The sequence below is a fragment of the Temnothorax nylanderi genome, unplaced genomic scaffold, assembly GCF_030848795.1.
Source record: "Temnothorax nylanderi isolate EJ_2023f unplaced genomic scaffold, tnyl_v1.0 TNYL_tig0074_pilon, whole genome shotgun sequence".
Taxonomy (NCBI): domain Eukaryota; kingdom Metazoa; phylum Arthropoda; class Insecta; order Hymenoptera; family Formicidae; genus Temnothorax; species Temnothorax nylanderi.
Genome location: NW_027249136.1, coordinates 728465 through 746064, shown reverse-complemented (window position 1 = coordinate 746064; position 17600 = coordinate 728465). Strand labels below are relative to the sequence as shown.

The following is a 17600-nucleotide window of genomic DNA, read 5'->3' as shown; positions in this document are numbered from 1 at the left end:
TATTCTGATAAGGAGATTATTCGAAATTTCATCATCCTAACGTGTAATATTCGAGAGTAGCAGTTGCCGTTGTCGTTAATTGCGCAGGTTTGTAGAGATTAATTGCTATTGCTAATTGCGCTTCTTACAATATTCCTGCGTTCCAAAACTAATGAAAAAAGCAAAAACTCCTTCCGAAAGGGTCTCCGAAATCCGATCATTGGCACGGTTGGCATCACTGTTGTCACTAGCGTCTCGCGCGGTGACGAGGAACTTGTGATTGGAGGAACTCGAGGCGTCCCGTTCAGCGTTCAGCCCGTCAGTCGTCAGCAGTCGTCAGTCCAGAGTGCGCCTATCAAGATATTCCGTTCGCCCGGCCCGGGCCGCCCGGGTGGTGCGTAGTAAAATGGCCGCCCGACTCGGGTGAGTGAGTGACGTTTCTCGCAAGGTGTTTGCGTCCGCGATCGCGCCGCGCAGTCTTCGCGCATGAATATACGCGCGTGCGAACGTTCCTGGTGCCCGGCCGTCGCAGCGTGTGGCGTGTCACCCATCCGTGTCTGCCTCGCCGGCCTCGCCCGCGCGGCCGCACGGCCGCAGCTGAGTGCGGCCGCGTTCCGCGTTCCGCCCGCACGGCTCGTCTCGCCGCAAACGCATTTAGGTGCGTATATCAATCGCAATTTGCCTGCGCGCGTACCGGGACGTCGACGCGCGGCGCCGGGACGCATCGCGCGTCGTCGACCCGCACCGGCGACGCCGCGACTTCCCGCACGTCACGAGATTCGCGTGCGCGCGCGCGCGCGCACGCACGCACGCACGCACGCACGCACGAGAGAGAGAGTTTGGTTATACTCCGGACTTGATTTTTTTTCCTGTTGCTTTCAGTGGGCGGTATTTAAATGACAGGACTGGACCCGACGCCGTCGGCCGTACCGTCGACCGACTTTGAGTCCGCGTCTGTTTTCTTAATCAGACCGGCTGTTTCGCTAATCACGTTCAATTCAAGTCTGCCCTGAGGAAAATGCAGAGGGACATGTTATGCGAATGCATTCTCTTGGTTCACGGGTTTTTCTTTTACCGTCATTCAGTTTGGTGCTTAATTGTATTATCGAGAATATTTTCCTGTTTAGTAGTTTTAATTGCGAAATAATTATGTTCAGATTGGAGGTATTTACATTTATTATTATATAGCGTCGCCATAACAGCAGAGAGACTGACAGGAAATTTTCTGAATTAGCAGTTCAGCGTTAACACCTTAACAATGTGCTGATCTAAACATAATTTGAACCGTCTACCTCGTAGTTCAGAATCTTCTCATTTTCATACAAATAAGTATAAAAAGTCGAATCAGTTTTTCATATTTAGCCTACGTCAGGAATGTTCTAAGAGTATAAGTATCCATTCTTTAATTACGGAATAAGAAATTTTTTTAATTTTTTTCATGCTCTTATTACATTCAGGATAAATTTTTTAATATAATAAGTCATAAAAAGTTAGAAATGGGACACCTAGAATACAATTTCTAAATTATTTCACATTCATATCTTTCAGATATTAGTTAACATAAATCTCACTCTTTTCAGTAATATTTTTGTAGGGTCAGAATTAAAGAACATGATTAGTTTATTTTTAACTTAATTTTAATTATATTTAGAAAAAGAGTTTGTAAAGAAATGGAAGTTAATCTTGATCATTTATATTTTATATCTCCTGAAGTTTTCGCCACAATTGGGCCCGTTCTACAATAGTTTATAGCCGTAAAAGTAGATGTAAGGACGTAAGGAGTAAGTTATTGACTAATAGGATTCTTACAATCCAAGAACAATCGACTGTGGTTAGTCAATTTTTACTGCTTACTTTTTACTCTTACGGCTATTGTAGAATGGGCTTTACACATATTTTGGCCAAAACACTCAACATATCTACTCTGACATTGCGTTGACCTGGTTCGATTCGGGAGGAGGATCATATGAGACGACCGAGTGATTAATGCGCCTGGGCCTGGCAAACTGGCTCCGGTCGCTCAGGCTTATGTGAACTCGGGCAATTAGCAATTGGCTAATTATATGGTTAACGGGCGATGAATAACGCAGTCGCGCGAGCGCGCGGCGCTTAATTGCGCCCTGCAAATGGAAAGGCTCTTCCTTCCCAGTCCCATTTTTTCCACGTTCCTCTTTCGCCAAATCACGGTCGAACACGGAACAGTTTTGCCTCGGGTACTTTTTATTTAATTAAATCCTTGAAAAGGGCATCTCTCGGCAATGCGCGTCAAAAATATCCGTAAAAAATAATTTTGATCGTCTCGTGAGAAAACATTTCATCCGTCAATATTAACGCTCTTTTGTAAATATTCCCAATGTTGGATTTAATATTTATTTAGTATTTGCCATTCTATTGCATACTCTTTAACGATTCACAGTCACATTTACGGATATTTTCCAAGATAACATGATGTTTAGAATATTTAGAATAAATTTAGAAATTAAGATAAAACGAAGAATTATCGCAAATTTGTATCTAATGCTTTCTGTTTTTGTTTCAGAGGGGCAATATTTCCAGAAGATGGATACTTCGTGCAAAGCATAGGTATGCTTTCAACGTATTTCAACCTTAAATTGATCTTTTTGTTCTACCATGAATTGATCTCCGTCTTCGAGCGAGACAATGCGAGGAAATTAACCCATAATTATAAACGGTGGAAGAGAGAAATTTCGCGTTTCATTTCGGTACTAGCAACGCTATTCTATTTAGCGCCACTACCGACGAGAAGCGCGCGCATAAACGTGCTAGCGAAAGAGTCGAGAAATGAGAGATAAACGCTGTGTTTTTTTTGTATTGACTTCAATTCTCCCTTTATACGAGTCAAGTATCGGGTTTGATCCCGCTATTCAGTAGCGGGGTTATTCACGTTTCGCGAATTCCACGATACGATCTGCGTCGACACTCGACGTTGCTCCGGACAGCTCGTCTCCACTTGCGTCGACGTCGCTAAGAGCCGGGATGAATGAAACATGAAAGTAGGATTTGAGAAATATAAACGTGAAATAAAAGAGCGAGAGAGAGAGAGAGAGAGAGTAGAGGAACGATGCGAGACGGCGATTTATGACGGGACTTTATTTGTTTCAGAATAATATATAAATTTTAAACGTGTAACAATCTGCTATCCATATTAATTTTATGCGGTACCTATTTTCAGATCTGTTAATAACGCTTATTTCATTATCACATAATGGGACAGTTGAGAAGTAATTGATTGGAAGACAGATGTGACAAGACACGATAAAATATGGCTTTGTGGCTAAGAGGACATGTGTGATTCCGTTTAGCCTTCCTCCGCCGTCACCGTCTTTTAATTACAAGATTCGATAGTGTTGACCGTTTCGTGAAGAAGGAATTTATTTAAAATTGCTTCAGGAATTCGTGCCCGATGATATCTTTCGTATTACAGTGATGGAGGAGGGACTAATGAAATAAAAACGAGTTCCCGTGGTACCGTTTGTACATCAGCGAGCTAATCCGGACTGTCAACGCGATCAGACACGCGAGGTGTCCCTCGCGGCTCGCGATTTGTCTCGCGTTGTTTGTCGCAAAAGTTTCCGACCGCGCGTCGCGTGCTCGGAAGTTCTACGCGCGAGCCGGGAAGAAAACGTCCCGCGCGTGGAGGAAGAGAGGTTTGTCCCCCGGAGAGTCATGTGCGGGGCAACGTCAGATGGAAAACGGTGGTGGGTCACGGTACAGTAACGTGTACTGTTAAAGAGCGCGCAATAACGAGCGCGTTTGCCGGGCACGCACCCGTTTGCCTCTGCGTCGCCGGCTCTCTGCCACTCTGCCTCCCTCTTCCCCCGTGCCTTTCGCATTTGCGCCCTTTTACGCGCTCTCTCGCGAGATATTAATAGGATCGCGGTGCGTGCCGGCCAGGCATGCGAGCAGGCACGAGCCTCGCATTAAAACGCCTTTCGCGAAAAAACGGCGATCGTGAATCTCGTCTCGTAGACAATCTTGTGGATCCTCCGCCCTCCGCCACGCGGAGCATTCTCGTTCAGTGTGTAATGTACTTGACAAATACGAAACGTTTCGCTCTGATTATAGTTATTGCATTCGTTTGAGATCCTCGGATGTTAGGCTCTCTTGGCTGAAAAGAAAAGATCGTCTGTTAAGGAAAATCCTCTCTCTGGGAAGATACGTATATTTTATCATAAAAATATTTTTCGCAGTATCACTCACATGGAAAGATCTTTTTCGCCCTATTTATTGGAAGCCATGAGAATCGTGGTTATTCCAGTTATTGTTCGAACCTTCGAAGCTCACGGTCGTGTTCGCACGGACTACAATCGCATCACGGATATGGGAAAACGTCTTTTTTTTGTCGATAAATGAGGCTTTCCACGTGCGAATGAAGCCACGTCGTTCCTGGTGAAACGTACGCGACGTGGACTGTGGTCTGCGGCTTGCACAAAGGCTCTCCGATAGTGAATCACGAGCCGGAGTTCGAAAAACACCAATATAAACATATACTTCTGAGTCGGCCTTGAAATGCGTATGAACCACATAATTATCGTGACTGCATAATCTATTGAAATTAACACGGGTTGCACCGCGCATGCTATCTCCCTCGGGCATTCCGAGATATTTTATATGTATGTATGTTGAATATCGTTATCATGTAACGAGGCTTCTTGAGGTTTCTTTTCCTCGGTTTTCTTCGCGGCTGGCCGAGCGCGCGAGAATATTTGCATTCTAGAATATTTGTCTTGCTTTGCGTTTCTTTGATAAACGTGAATTCAGATAGAATTTCAGCCACTTCGCTATGCAAGGAACGAGGCAATCGTCAGTCTAAAACAAAAAGATATAAAGCATGCCTTTCGAAAAATAATCTATTTACAGTGCACCGTTCAAGTATCGATGCAAGCTTTTTGTACAGATATCATAACATAAAACGTGACTGTCGAAGCAAAGAATTTTTATTTATAATAAAATTTCTAAAACAGTCTTTCTCTATCAATCGCGAATAATTCTTATTCTTACGATAGTGGCGATGTAATTTTATTTAACAAATTTTCGCGTGATAGTACCTACGCAGAGTTTCGGAAGACGCGCATTTTCTCTGAATCATAGATATTGGAGGGATAAATAGTTTGAGTCATAAACGGTTGCAAATAGCACGTAACTCTTTTAAGCACCTCGCTGCACGCGATAGAACAATTTTGTGCAGTGCTTTTTTTTTACATATGTTACACTCCAGTAAGAATTAACGTCGCGTGCAGCCGATAATAAATTTCATTAGCCTGAAATCTATGCGGCCGTGCAGTCGAGTTACCTGACAAGCGCGATGGAACGTGTATTACATGTACGCACCTTGCATCCAGATTCGATATTGATATTCAAGGCGTTTCGCGCCTGTCGAGCGCGATACTGCCTTTTTTTTTCTTTTTGGCCATACGAAACTCTATTTTAATGTAGAGAGGAGAGAAGGTGGTTCCATTATATATCTGACCCATAAAACCGGACGTTTAACTTTGATGCCTTACGCTTATCGTGGTTTTTATACGTGCCTGTTGTAAAAGACGACGTAGACACGAATCGTGTAGTCTATCGCAAGCTCGGCATTATTATACATATATGTATACATATATACTTTTTTTAGAATAAACGATTTTGTCTGACATTTTCTCTTCTGCGTGTCGTGTATTCTCCACGACGCTAATCGCTTATCTGTCTCTCGAAATACCGGGCAGGCACATGACAGAAATGCGACTATTCGAGCTTATGTAACTGAGCGATTCGCATATTATGTTTCGCTGCAACTATTCCTTTTCGCGTGACATAACTCGTTCGTTTTTCTCTTTCTCTCTGTCTCTCTCTCTTTCTTTTCTGTCTTGCAGACGCCCGACCAAGGATAGTCAGTTGAATTATTCAATATTCGCCGGTGCGATGGATTTGTTTCTCCTGTTACCGCGTTTGATCATAATACGGATACGTCGGGAAATCGTTGCCGGGAATCCGTAGCCGACGAGCATTTCCTTTAAAAGCTATTTTCCTGCGTTACGAAGCGCTTCCTACGTATATGTTTCATTCATCTCAACCGGCAGGAATATTTCCGCACGTTTTTCGCATCGTTTCGACAGATTGATTTTATCCGATATACTTCTGTTCCTGAAATACAACAAAACGCATTCGAATACTTTACGAATGCCAAAGTGAATGATTTATTTATGATCTCTCGCCACGAATTGTCTATCGGAGATATATTTATTACGCGTGGAAATTGTATGTCGCTTAGTCAGGTAATTATAGGCGGGATAATTATAGGCCTACTCTACCACGCTTATTCGCGTTACAATCGTCGCGAAAAAAAAATACACGGCTGGGTATGTGACTCACCTATCATACACGTTCCATGTATGGTCGTGCAGCGCATCGTAATACGGCGGATGAGCATCGCGATAGCGTCCGCGCCTTGAAACAATAGGCACTTAGATTAACTACTGTATATTAAAACCCGACACGCGGTTTACCGGATATGTATGCCGGTTGAATATGCATCGCGCTCAATTCGCCTAACGAGTTTTATTAATTATCGCTTCCGTCGCGTTACGTCGCGGCCGAGATAATTGAGTCGTCTGTAACCGCTGTAAACATTGTCGATCACTTCGCACCTCGCTCGTATTTTTATGGGACGACCCTCTGTTGTTCCGTCGTCGGGAGAATTCCCCGCGCGTATAGAACCGGCTTTTCTCGTCAAGAGCACTTCAGTTGTGGCTTCTCGAGTTGACGATCCTCGTGTAACAGTTGAGAAGGTCTGTCGAACACGTGACTGTTTAACAATCTAATTCGATGTTCAATATAGGGGAAAGTGGGAGGATAATTGCCTGTCCTAAAAAATACAGTTTATAAGGAGATGTAAAACATAAAATTGAACGATTATTATATATAGAGATTACTAATTACTATATATTACATTTTGACAACATTCATATTATCTATATTAATCATATAAAAATATTAATTGAAAAGAAGTTAGAACCGTACTTTGTTATAAGCTTCTATCATCTTCGTGTTCTTACTTTATCCCAATCCCCTGCATTACTTTTACACGAGTCATGAATGTACTTATGGATAGAACATCGATAAAGCGTCTTATTTAATGAGGCAGGCTGATAAATGAAGTCTGAGATTCATGAATGCGCTTCATTCATCTTTGCAGGTTGATAAAGCCTACTGTGTGGTAGCTGCCATGCCAACGTACCACAATGCGGGTGGCGGATACCCGAATGTGTCAGCGCCAGCGCGGCAAGCGAAGCTCGACGGCAATCAAAATCATCACACTATCCCTTCAAACGTAACGTCTCATCCCTTCATACAAAACAACACTCAGCAGCAACAGCAGCAGCAGCAGCAGCAGCAGCAGCAGCACAGCGCTCCTTCCAACCTGACTGCAGGTAGCATTCCGTCCCATCCAGTGTCGCCGACGATGACCACGCATTCGAATGTTACCACCTCGAACATCACGACGCACGTGAACACCACGTCCTCGCCGGTGATTCTCACCTCGAATGCCATTAATCCGGGCGCCAACACTACCGCATTGCCGGCCAATCCACGACACGAAGTGAAACTAAACGCGATGCCGTATGTATCATTATTGGCTTAGCTTGATATCTGAAAATATAACGATTTGTGAGAAGGATGAATCAAATATTATTGTGAAAGTATAGTTAAAAAAAGCTATAATATATCGCTCAAAATTATTTTGTTTTTTTTTTCTGTGCAGATGGTTTCACGGAAAGATATCGAGGGAAACGGCAGAAAGATTGTTGCGACCACGAGAGGATGGTTTATTTCTAGTTCGAGAGTCGACGAATTTCCCCGGGGATTACACGCTCTGCGTATGTTATCAAGGGCGTGTACAGCATTACAGGGTGAAATATAAAAACAACCAGTTAACGATCGATGACGAGGAATTTTTCGAGAATCTGGCGCTCTTGGTCGAGCATTACGAGCAGGACGCGGATGGTTTGTGCACGCAGCTAACGAAATCTTTGCCGAAACAGGGCAAGCAAGATTTCTGCGTGGACCCAAAGGCATTCGTGGAGGCTGGTTGGGTGATTCAGACTCATGAGTTAGAATTAAGGGAGTGTATTGGAAAGGGAGAGTTCGGGGACGTGCTGTTAGGCGTCTATCGAGGAGAAAGGGTCGCGGTGAAAATGCTGAAGGACAACAGCGAAGCGGCACAGAGGTTTCTGGCCGAAGCGAGCTTAATGACCTCGTTGATTCATGACAATCTGGTTAAATTACTCGGTCTCGTTTTTAATAATCAACACATGTACCTGGTTACGGAGTATATGAGTAAGGGATCCCTGGTGGATTATTTACGGTCGAGAGGAAGATTACACGTTTCGAAAAAGGATCAAATTAACTTTGCATAGTACGTAAGCAAAAACAAAATCCGTTTGGTCTGCTGACTGTAAAATATATTATTAATTGCACATTTGATCTATCGTAGCGATACGTGTGCCGGTATGGCGTATCTGGAATCCAGACATGTTGTGCATCGAGACTTAGCGGCGAGAAATGTTCTCGTAGCGGAGGATAATTCCGCCAAAGTATCCGATTTCGGCCTGGCGCGGGACGAAAACTTTTCTCTCGACGGTGGAAAACTGCCGATCAAATGGACTGCACCAGAGGCTCTAAAACAAAATGTACGTATATTATAACTTGTACTTACGGACGAATAAAAAAATATACTTATGTATCATATTACTGTTTCTAGAAGTTTTCAAATAAGTCTGATATGTGGAGTTTCGGAATTCTTCTCTGGGAAATCTATTCTTTTGGTCGTGTGCCGTATCCGCGAATTGTAAGTGATATTTTCACTTTTTCTAAATTTTCACAAGAGACACATGACATATTTTCTTCACATTATTACTAATTGCAGCCTTTAGCCGATGTTGTAAAATGCGTAGAAAAAGGATACAAGATGGAACCACCAGATGGATGTCCTGCAGAAGTTTATGATATTATGAAACAGGTAAATTTTTGTCTGTTATGTTATATGTTGTATAATATTGTTGTATCATATCTTACTCAGATATGCTATTTAACAGGCGTGGGATTTACAGCCAGAAAAGAGACCGAGTTTTCACGACATAAAAGTGACACTCGGCCAATTGAGAGCTGAGTACACCAAAGGCGTGAATTAAGAAAGAAATACAACTTAAATAAACTTAGCGAGAACTGAAAAAGGGACTGGGACGCCCGAATAATTTCTCGTTTTCAGGACGAAAATAGTGATTTTGGATTTTCTGTTAGAAGGGAAAGAAAGTGACAGGACTTCGATTGTACATTGTATACAAAAATAGTATTTGCTTTGCTTATATTTATTGTTACTTTAGTTCTTGAAATGTGTGGGGAGAACTTTAATTTTTATATAGTAATATTTTGCACACACAAACATTACCTATGGTCAACCGTGCCTTTGTCCAAGTTGACGTTCTCGACCAGGAAATTCAACTTGTACATGATAAAATCCGAATATATTCGGAATAAAATCAACAGATTTAAAAGATGCGTAATTTGCCTACTACTTAATTTTCGATAGTTACATGTGAAGTCTATTATAGTGATGATAAAAATGACTTCGTGACAACACAATTAAGTCTTTTTTTTATATTACAGCACAAAAATGACGTGTTATACATACTACATTAAATTTAGATGAATTATAATACATGCTACGTTATATGCTATTCACAATCTCGTCCATTTAGTTTTAATCGGTTAGCATTTCGTTTTTTGTTGAAATTGTGTAAAAAAATTTCATTCGCAATTTATATTGTTATGAATATAAAAGATTGCCTATATATATATATATATATATATATTAGTAATTAAACTTAAATGTTTAGTTGCTTAAGTTTCTTTGATCAAAGATTTGTCATAAGAAGTATTAATTTTTAACTAAATTATATTACAATTACAATACACAACATTATTTAAGTTTTTTTTATTAAATATTTGACTGCATTGGTGGTGTAAATGTATCTCTGTAAATATTTTTGTATATAATTTATCCATCGAAAAAGGATAATATTTCAAGAACAATTGATATTAAGAGAAAGATTTTGGTTAAGAGAAGATTGATATCAACAAAAAAGTCCATATTTTTTTTTAGGTTTGAAACTAACACGTACTATGAACGTATGTTCATACACAATTGCACCACGCTAAAAAATAATTATATTATTCATGCTCTTACGGCAGCATATCATTCTATAGCATTGTTTTGTAATCTATCGTTTATTTTTCATAAAATATTCTGCCAACAATAATAACGGACTAATTGTGACTATTTGACGGCCGTATTTCGCTAAATAGTAGCCATGAGCTGCGGAGAAGATCAAATATTTATTCTTTAAGATATCAGACGGGTGACAAAGGTCTGTAAAATTGTAGATATTAAATTCTTGTATGCAACGTATTTAAAAAATTTTTTTAAATAAATTTTTTAAATGCATTAAATATCAAGATATCTAATATATATCTATGTAACACAGTATCGTGAAATACTGTGTATTAAATCGACACTGTATTATGCGATAATTTATTAAACTTTGGAAAGTGACGTGATCACTCAGTTCCTTGAAACGAAATCTTTCATGGTAGAAGCAGAGATTGTCTTGACTGATGAAATATTTCATAACAATAGGTTCGATCTTTCTCTTCCACAAGTGTCTCTTCAGTCTGCGATTAGTTCTATAAGAAATTTAGAATGTATTTATCTTAAGCATGGTCCGTTCGTAACTTTGATATTACAGCATGTACTTGAGGTACACGTATTAATAATGTGTATTAATATGGCTCTAACTGATACCTTAAATTGCTTTTTCATTGCGGAGTTTAATATTTGTATGTATTTACAATCTGCGAATATACATGAGTTCTTCCAATTATAAATTTCATATTACTCGTGTAAGATGCCAATTTCATCTCCATTTTGTCTCTGACATTTCAAATCCAAGATAAAACATCTTGTTATTCGTTGAAGAGCATTATATTTATATAAAGATATATAATGTCGCGTGTGACATTGTTACTTGTGTATTTTGATATGTACACGGGATTTCGTTGTTGCGATATTAATTTTCTTATAACAACCAATGTGTCCGTTTATTTTCTACTGATAATCGATCGATTAGAATGTAAGAAATCTATAATATATATATATATATATTAATTAATTAGAAAGATCGCAAAATCACGCAAGGGAATTAAACCGTACTTGATATGCATGTGTTCATGTTGCAACGGCATGGTATGCCGATTCGATGCGAGTGTATGTGGGATTTGTGACAAATACTTTTTCCATTAAAACTCTTTTATAGAGTCTGGAATGAATGATTCTGGGAAAGCATTGAAATATATTTATCGTCGTACTGTTGCTATGTCACAATTCTAAAGATTCTCATTAGACAGCTATAGCGACGAGAGAATAGATCACTGATGAAAGAATAAAAGTTATTAATAAAGGAAAGAAGTTAAACTATAGTTGTGTACTTTAATCAACCTTTAACTAGGTATAGAACAGTATAGAATCATAACGTACCTTTATAATTTCTAATTATTTGTTAGTATATCACATTAGTATTATCAGAAATCTTTATCAATTACTAGATATCAATAAACATGCGCTACAATTTTCGTATATACTTGTATTTATTTCAGTTTGCAATCCGAGATAATCATGAATGTTTATCACGAGTTCATTGTCAGTTGCAGTATTATCGACTGTATATTCTTGCACGGTAGATACGTCATCGTTTTTAATATCATTGTGCGAATATTCGTTTAAAATTTGTTCTTCGGACTCATTATCATATTCCCTCTTTTCTGATATTTTCCCGTTAATTCCGTTTGTTTTTACAATTCCCGATAATGTCCAGAATTTTTCGCTACTCTTTAGTTCGCGTATTTCGTTTTCTTTTATCATTCCTATATTTTCGTTACGTTTCGCTTGACGAGATTCAAGTACATTTTTCCCAGTACGTTTCAAAAGAGAAAAAGGATGCGGGTAATCCTGCGAATTTAGAGAATTTTTCAATCGACTACGTATCAAGAGACTCTTCTGCACTTTGTAAGGTCGACCTAAATCACGCGTCAGTATCAAATCACGATTGTGACGTGATGTACCGATCAATAAATATCTTGTGTCGTTTTTCCGGTCTTCAATTATTGAATGTTTTATTTTACGTATTCCATCATATCCTTTTTTCGTAGAAATCCGTAATAAGTTTGCATTGCGAAAATCATGTCCGCTAATTTTGGGAGTTTTATAATTCAGGCTAAAAGAATAATGCGAGGTACCAGCTGGTGGATCATAATCATTCGAAATCAGTTCGGAATGATTGCCTATCGGAACGTCTCTTCTGAGGACATCAATGTTTAAACTTTTACGAAATATCGCGTTACGAATCGAATATAACAATCTTCCGTTCATTGCAATTATTTTATTGATGAACGCGATCACGTGGTTGCCAATGACAGAAAATAATTTCGAAATTAAGCTTCTTTCACATTCTACATCGGAATGATAAGGCACATTATTCTTGCAAAGAGTTTCTAAGGTACTTCCTGTGACGTCGTTACAGCGGGATAAACGTTTTGTAGCCGTAATTCCTGCTTTCGTTATCGGACTTGGATAAGTTCCTACGTCGCCGCCGTTTTTCTCATTATCTGAGTTAAATGAAAAAAAATTTTTTGATTTAAACTCTATTTTATACTTTATATTCTGCGCAGAACTGTGCAATTTCTAAAAGTACATTCTGACGCAGACTAATGAAAAGCCATTGCAAATTATAAAACAAGAACATGAACAATTATTTTTTCTCTTTCTAAATATAGAGAAATAGGCCAATATAAAGAAACCGATAATTTACCTGTTACATATTTAGGTAGATTTTTGAACGGAGGAAATATATTTGCTCTTGACAATGCGGCGGTTGTATTTTTATCTTCCTTAAAGGCGGTTTGGCATTGATGATCGAAGCAGAGCTTTGGAAGATCCAATCTGTTTGGAATCTCTTTTATGTTCTCCGAGTGATCTTTTCCGGTAATATTGTGTGCGACGGCAGTTCTTACAAGATTTTCTATCGAACTGCGATTATTTAATTTTTCAATATCCGGATCAGTGGTTACACTCATCTCTCTTTCACTTGTTGCTATTTCCTTCTCGATTTTTCGTTCTCTTGCATATTTACGACTTTCATCGTATACAATATTCGTCATCAACGAGACAATGTGAAATGTTATTTTCTTCTTGCTTTTGCTCATTGGCACTTGACTCGTGCTTTGTTCTACCGTTGCGGTTGATGACAAGATTTCGCCGTTTTTATCTTTCTGTTCATCCTCGCATCTTTCATCCTTTGGTTTTAACGTAATCCTTAGAGATGAAGTACATATGCCGTCTGATGACTTTCTTTCTGTTTCCTGCACACTCGAAATTGGATCTTTATTAGCAAGTACCGCAGTAGTTGTGGCTCTCACCTCTTCTCGATCAGCTTCCGACGGCGAGGCGTCTCGCGAACTTTTAATCTCGATGTCGCGTTCCTTAATTGCTTCATCTCTTCTTGAGATTGTGATTTCATCTTCTGCTTGCTTTTTAAATTGCCGCAAGACGGGCAAGTTTGACGAACTTCCAAATTCCTGCTGATCCATCGTCTGATCGCAGCTTCGAATCTCGACCACATCTCGCGCTTCGCAAACGTCCTCCGCATCGATCTTTTCACTGAGGGTAACCGTGTCGCTCTCAGATTCCGTTAAAGTCTTCACCGATTCGTCGTCGACGACGTTGATGTACGCCTCGGCCGTCCAACATTTCGCGCTGCATGGAATTCCGTTGGCCGACGTCTCGTTCCTTTCCCCGTATTCTTCCGCGTCGATTCTTACGCAGATGTTCGACGTCTGCTTCATCAAGGACAATGCCTCGCGTTCCAATTCCTCGACATTACTGACCGTCGTCGTCGCGTCTATTTCGATGATTCTCGGTCGGAGTTTTTTTTTAGCCTCGCCGACGCTTTCCTCCGACGTCGTCCTGTCGCAACACGCGCAATTCTCCGTGCTGGAACGCTGCCGATCGGGAGTCGCGGGTTGTTCCTTCGCTCGATCGGCACCGCTACCACCGTCCGGATTTTTGGGAGGATTGCTGCGCGTGCCAGCTGCTGGAACGGCAACGGGTCGCGTAACAGTCTCTGGTTTGCCCGTGCACGGTTTCAGCAGCAGTCTTTTGGGACTTCGCGGTTGTACGTAGGTGAACGGATCTGGCGAACGAGGAGTGTCTGGCGGCAACATGCTGTACAATCTCCTGGGATCCTCGAATCTCGCTGAATAACACGGCTTGGAGAATTGTTGCACGACGCGCGATGACAATGTCGGCGCCGGCAGGATCGCGCACCGTCTGCGATCGAATTCTGCTTCCACTTGACGGATCTTATTCTGAACGTTGCTCAGCCGAGTCTCTGCAATTGCGCGCTGCGACCGATATGGAGCAAAGTTTACATTCACTCGTTCATCGCACTCTTTCTGCCGTAGTGCTGAAAGGAAGTCTCGCAGCTCGGCGTCAGACTTGAGGGCGAGGACCGTGGGATCTATGAGATCAGTTTCCACCTTGATACAGAAAGTAAAAACATTATAAAAATTAAAAACATGTACGCGCTAGATATATTATAAATTAAAATTTCTCCAACAATATTACGTTAATACCTCCACTCCAACCCCTTGAATCTCCATTATCTTTTGATTGACGAGTCCCTCGACCTGCGCCTTCAGCAGATTCATCTTCAGTTGCACCAGCGTGAGAATCGGGATGATGTTGGGCGGTGGATTGGCCGTCATGTGCAGGTTGATCAGCGCGTTCACTTGCTGCGCGTTCCTCGACTCCGATAACAGCTGATCTTTCGTCAGGGCGTTTATCGCCTTCTGCGCCCTCGCCATCGTGTCTTCCATGCTGGTGGTCACATTCGAGCCCGGCACTTTACGTAACACCAGCCGTGTGGCGGCGCACGGTATAATGCCTTGCATCGACAGAAATTGAGATGCCAGTGCTTGCAGATGTAACGAGGACGGACAATTTCTTTTCGAGCAGATAGTATCGTCGATGGTGGGCGTGCAACGATGCTCGTCCGGATCGGTAGCGTCGTAACGACAACCGGCGCGTAAGACGTTTCTGATCTCCGTCGAGTCAACATCCCCTTTCCGGCAACATCCGCAACTCGGGTGCGTGGCCTCGCGCTCGCGGGTGCGAGTAAACGGATCGCAGAACGGCAGAGGCATGGGATAGGGGTAGAACGGCGGCAGTGGCGGATAACAGGCGGCGGGGTAAGTTAATCCGCTCGGTGGTGGATACGCCGCTGGAGGCGAGGAGGCGATTTGAGGTGCCAAAGGAGGCAGGGACGGCTGCTGCTGCTGCTGCTGCTGTTGTTGTTGGGATATCAACGATGGTTGGCAGTTGCCGGGCAGAATGAAGATGGGCGCGGCGTTGTTAACGCACGCACGGATCTGGTCCAAAATATTCTGCGGCAGCTGGCCACAGCCGGGACGAGTGGGCGGTAGGTTCTGAAAGATGGGATGACATGGATTCGTTACTGGCTGCGATGCACCCGGCGCGCATTGATGCGTCACTATGTAAGTATCCGGCTGGCAAACGTGAGTGAAGGGTCCTCCTGGATAGATAGGGAAAATCGGAATAGAATAAGGAACAATCACGCATCAGTCCATGTCTCTTATTATGAAATTATCGTTAAGTGTTTTATTAAAAATTAGCTGAACTGCTCATATTTCATATATGAGGCTTTTAATTAATATTATTTTAAACAAACAAACAAAGCAAATATTTATTCATTTAATTAATTACCATTTTGAAAATATTATCGATGCAATTACAAGAGAATATTTACCGTGAAAACTGTAGACAGATTTGTTTAATTATATTTTTACTTAATAAAAAACAGATAATATTAATATTAATTTATTATTGCTTTGCTATTATTAAAATATTATTATTAATATAACTGCGAAAGGATATAACTCATCTGCTGTTAAATTTTTAAACAGGTTTATTTCGTTTTCAGTTAATGCCACTTCGAACAAACAAATAAATATACAAATAAACTTCTCAGCTTTATTTTATTAATACATACGTAAAAATACAACGGATAAAAAATGAGAAACTCTGGAAACAAACGTACTTTATTCAATAGACAGAATTAGATTATTAAAAAAAAAATATTTTTGATTTAAACTCTTCCTGCAGCTTTGTCGCTTTATCCAAATTATATTTTTAAGAAAGCACTTAACTTTGATTTAGGACATAAAATTATTACGTAATCAGGACATTACATTATTACGTAATTTAGCGTTTGATTGGCATGATCGGCTTTGTACCTTGAGAAGTTCCGAAGCATGGACCGCATGCTGCAGTTTGCATCTGCTGAGTGCTGGTTTGCCGTTGTTGACATGTTGGAAAATTATACTGACTCGTCTGCACGGGTACGTTCTGACAGGGCGTGACCTGTGACATCGAGGCCGCGTTACAGGGCAAATTAATCATTGGTACCAGAGGCTAGATCATTGATTTGCTTTAACGAATTGAGATCCCGGCTGCAGCTGTCGTGCCCGTTTGTCCTCCTTCGTGATCAATAATGCATTATTCTATTCGCAGCATGAGCTCACCCACAATTTAGGAAAATTACACTGGAAAATTTAGACGTTGAATTGTAATTGATGGAAACGTTAAGCACGAGATGTTCGGTGCTTGTCGTTGCTTTCGTTAAGATTTGAAGTTGTAGCGATCCATCGAAATAAATATGTTATCGATAGTTTATGTTTATGTATATACATAAACCATTCAAATATATCTGTAAAACTTGCAGGTGCATTAGAAACGTACATTTGCTGTGAAAACTTGGCAATTTGTGGCATTTTGTCTTCAAAGTTTCAAATTCGATTATAACACGACGAGAGAAAATTATTCTCTCAGCATTTAAAGTCCAAGACTCACGACGCGTCATCCGGTTAAAATAAATCCAATTAATTATATAGATCTGATTAGAGTGAGTAATTTCTTTAACGGCGATAATCTTTATATAACGCAATTTAAAGTTACTTCCACTTTTCTCAAGATCGATACCTTTTCTCTGATTAAATGCCGATGAAAATGTACTTAAAGAGATGGCGACGTTTCCTAAACGGTTAGTCACGTCTCGGTGTGGCGCAAACTTAATTATTTGCGACATCATTAAAAATCAATAAAACCGGTCCGAGTCGAGTAAATCGAAAAGGAAAAAAAGAGGAAACGTATAAGTAACTGAATATTTCATCATCATTTAGTATTTAGTATTAGATTCACGTTAATGTGACATTTCTTGCCTAAACTTAGCTTTGGAGTTTTTCTCTTCTAGTCAAGATCAACAGTAGAAGCGAATAATAAGAGTAGGTGACAGTTGGTAGCTGACGTAAATTAATATATAATTTATTTACTGTCGATAATAGAGAGAGCAGAGCTATTGGATTTCCTAGGAACTACTATATAGCTCTAGAAAACGTTAAACGTTACAAAGTACAGATGATCAGTG

The 17600-nt window shown here is 40.5% G+C and overlaps 2 protein-coding genes and 1 long non-coding RNA gene across 6 annotated transcripts; 1 reads left to right on the top strand and 2 right to left on the bottom strand.

Annotated features, from left to right (window-relative positions):
* Positions 1–314: 314 nt before the first annotated feature.
* Positions 315–11520, top strand: LOC139774153 (tyrosine-protein kinase CSK-like). 3 transcript variants are annotated; one of them, XM_071709186.1, is made up of 9 exons: positions 315–637; positions 862–1068; positions 2519–2562; positions 7181–7605; positions 7748–8401; positions 8480–8675; positions 8747–8833; positions 8912–9004; positions 9081–11520. In XM_071709186.1, exons 4-9 carry the CDS (start codon positions 7211–7213, stop codon positions 9174–9176), a joined length of 1521 nt encoding a protein of 506 aa, XP_071565287.1. In that variant the 5' UTR covers positions 315–637; positions 862–1068; positions 2519–2562; positions 7181–7210; the 3' UTR covers positions 9177–11520. The 3 variants fall into 3 exon arrangements, with proteins under 3 accessions (XP_071565287.1, XP_071565286.1, XP_071565288.1); XM_071709185.1 differs by lacking the exon at positions 862–1068; XM_071709187.1 differs by lacking the exon at positions 862–1068 and having other exon boundaries at positions 324–402.
* LOC139774157 (uncharacterized) lies at positions 3072–7195 on the bottom strand. 2 transcript variants are annotated; one of them, XR_011718528.1, is made up of 5 exons: positions 7006–7195; positions 6358–6850; positions 5332–6129; positions 4201–4809; positions 3072–4108 (listed from the first exon to the last, which is right to left on the bottom strand). It is a non-coding gene; the product is annotated as an uncharacterized lncRNA (long non-coding RNA). The 2 variants fall into 2 exon arrangements; XR_011718527.1 differs by lacking the exon at positions 7006–7195 and having other exon boundaries at positions 6358–6913.
* LOC139774151 (uncharacterized) lies at positions 11511–17530 on the bottom strand. Its single transcript, XM_071709181.1, has 4 exons — positions 16411–17530; positions 14731–15689; positions 12909–14634; positions 11511–12705 (listed from the first exon to the last, which is right to left on the bottom strand). The coding sequence occupies exons 1-4, from the start codon at positions 16574–16576 to the stop codon at positions 11636–11638; spliced, it is 3921 nt and encodes a 1306-aa protein (XP_071565282.1). The 5' UTR covers positions 16577–17530; the 3' UTR covers positions 11511–11635.
* Positions 17531–17600: the final 70 nt, after the last annotated feature.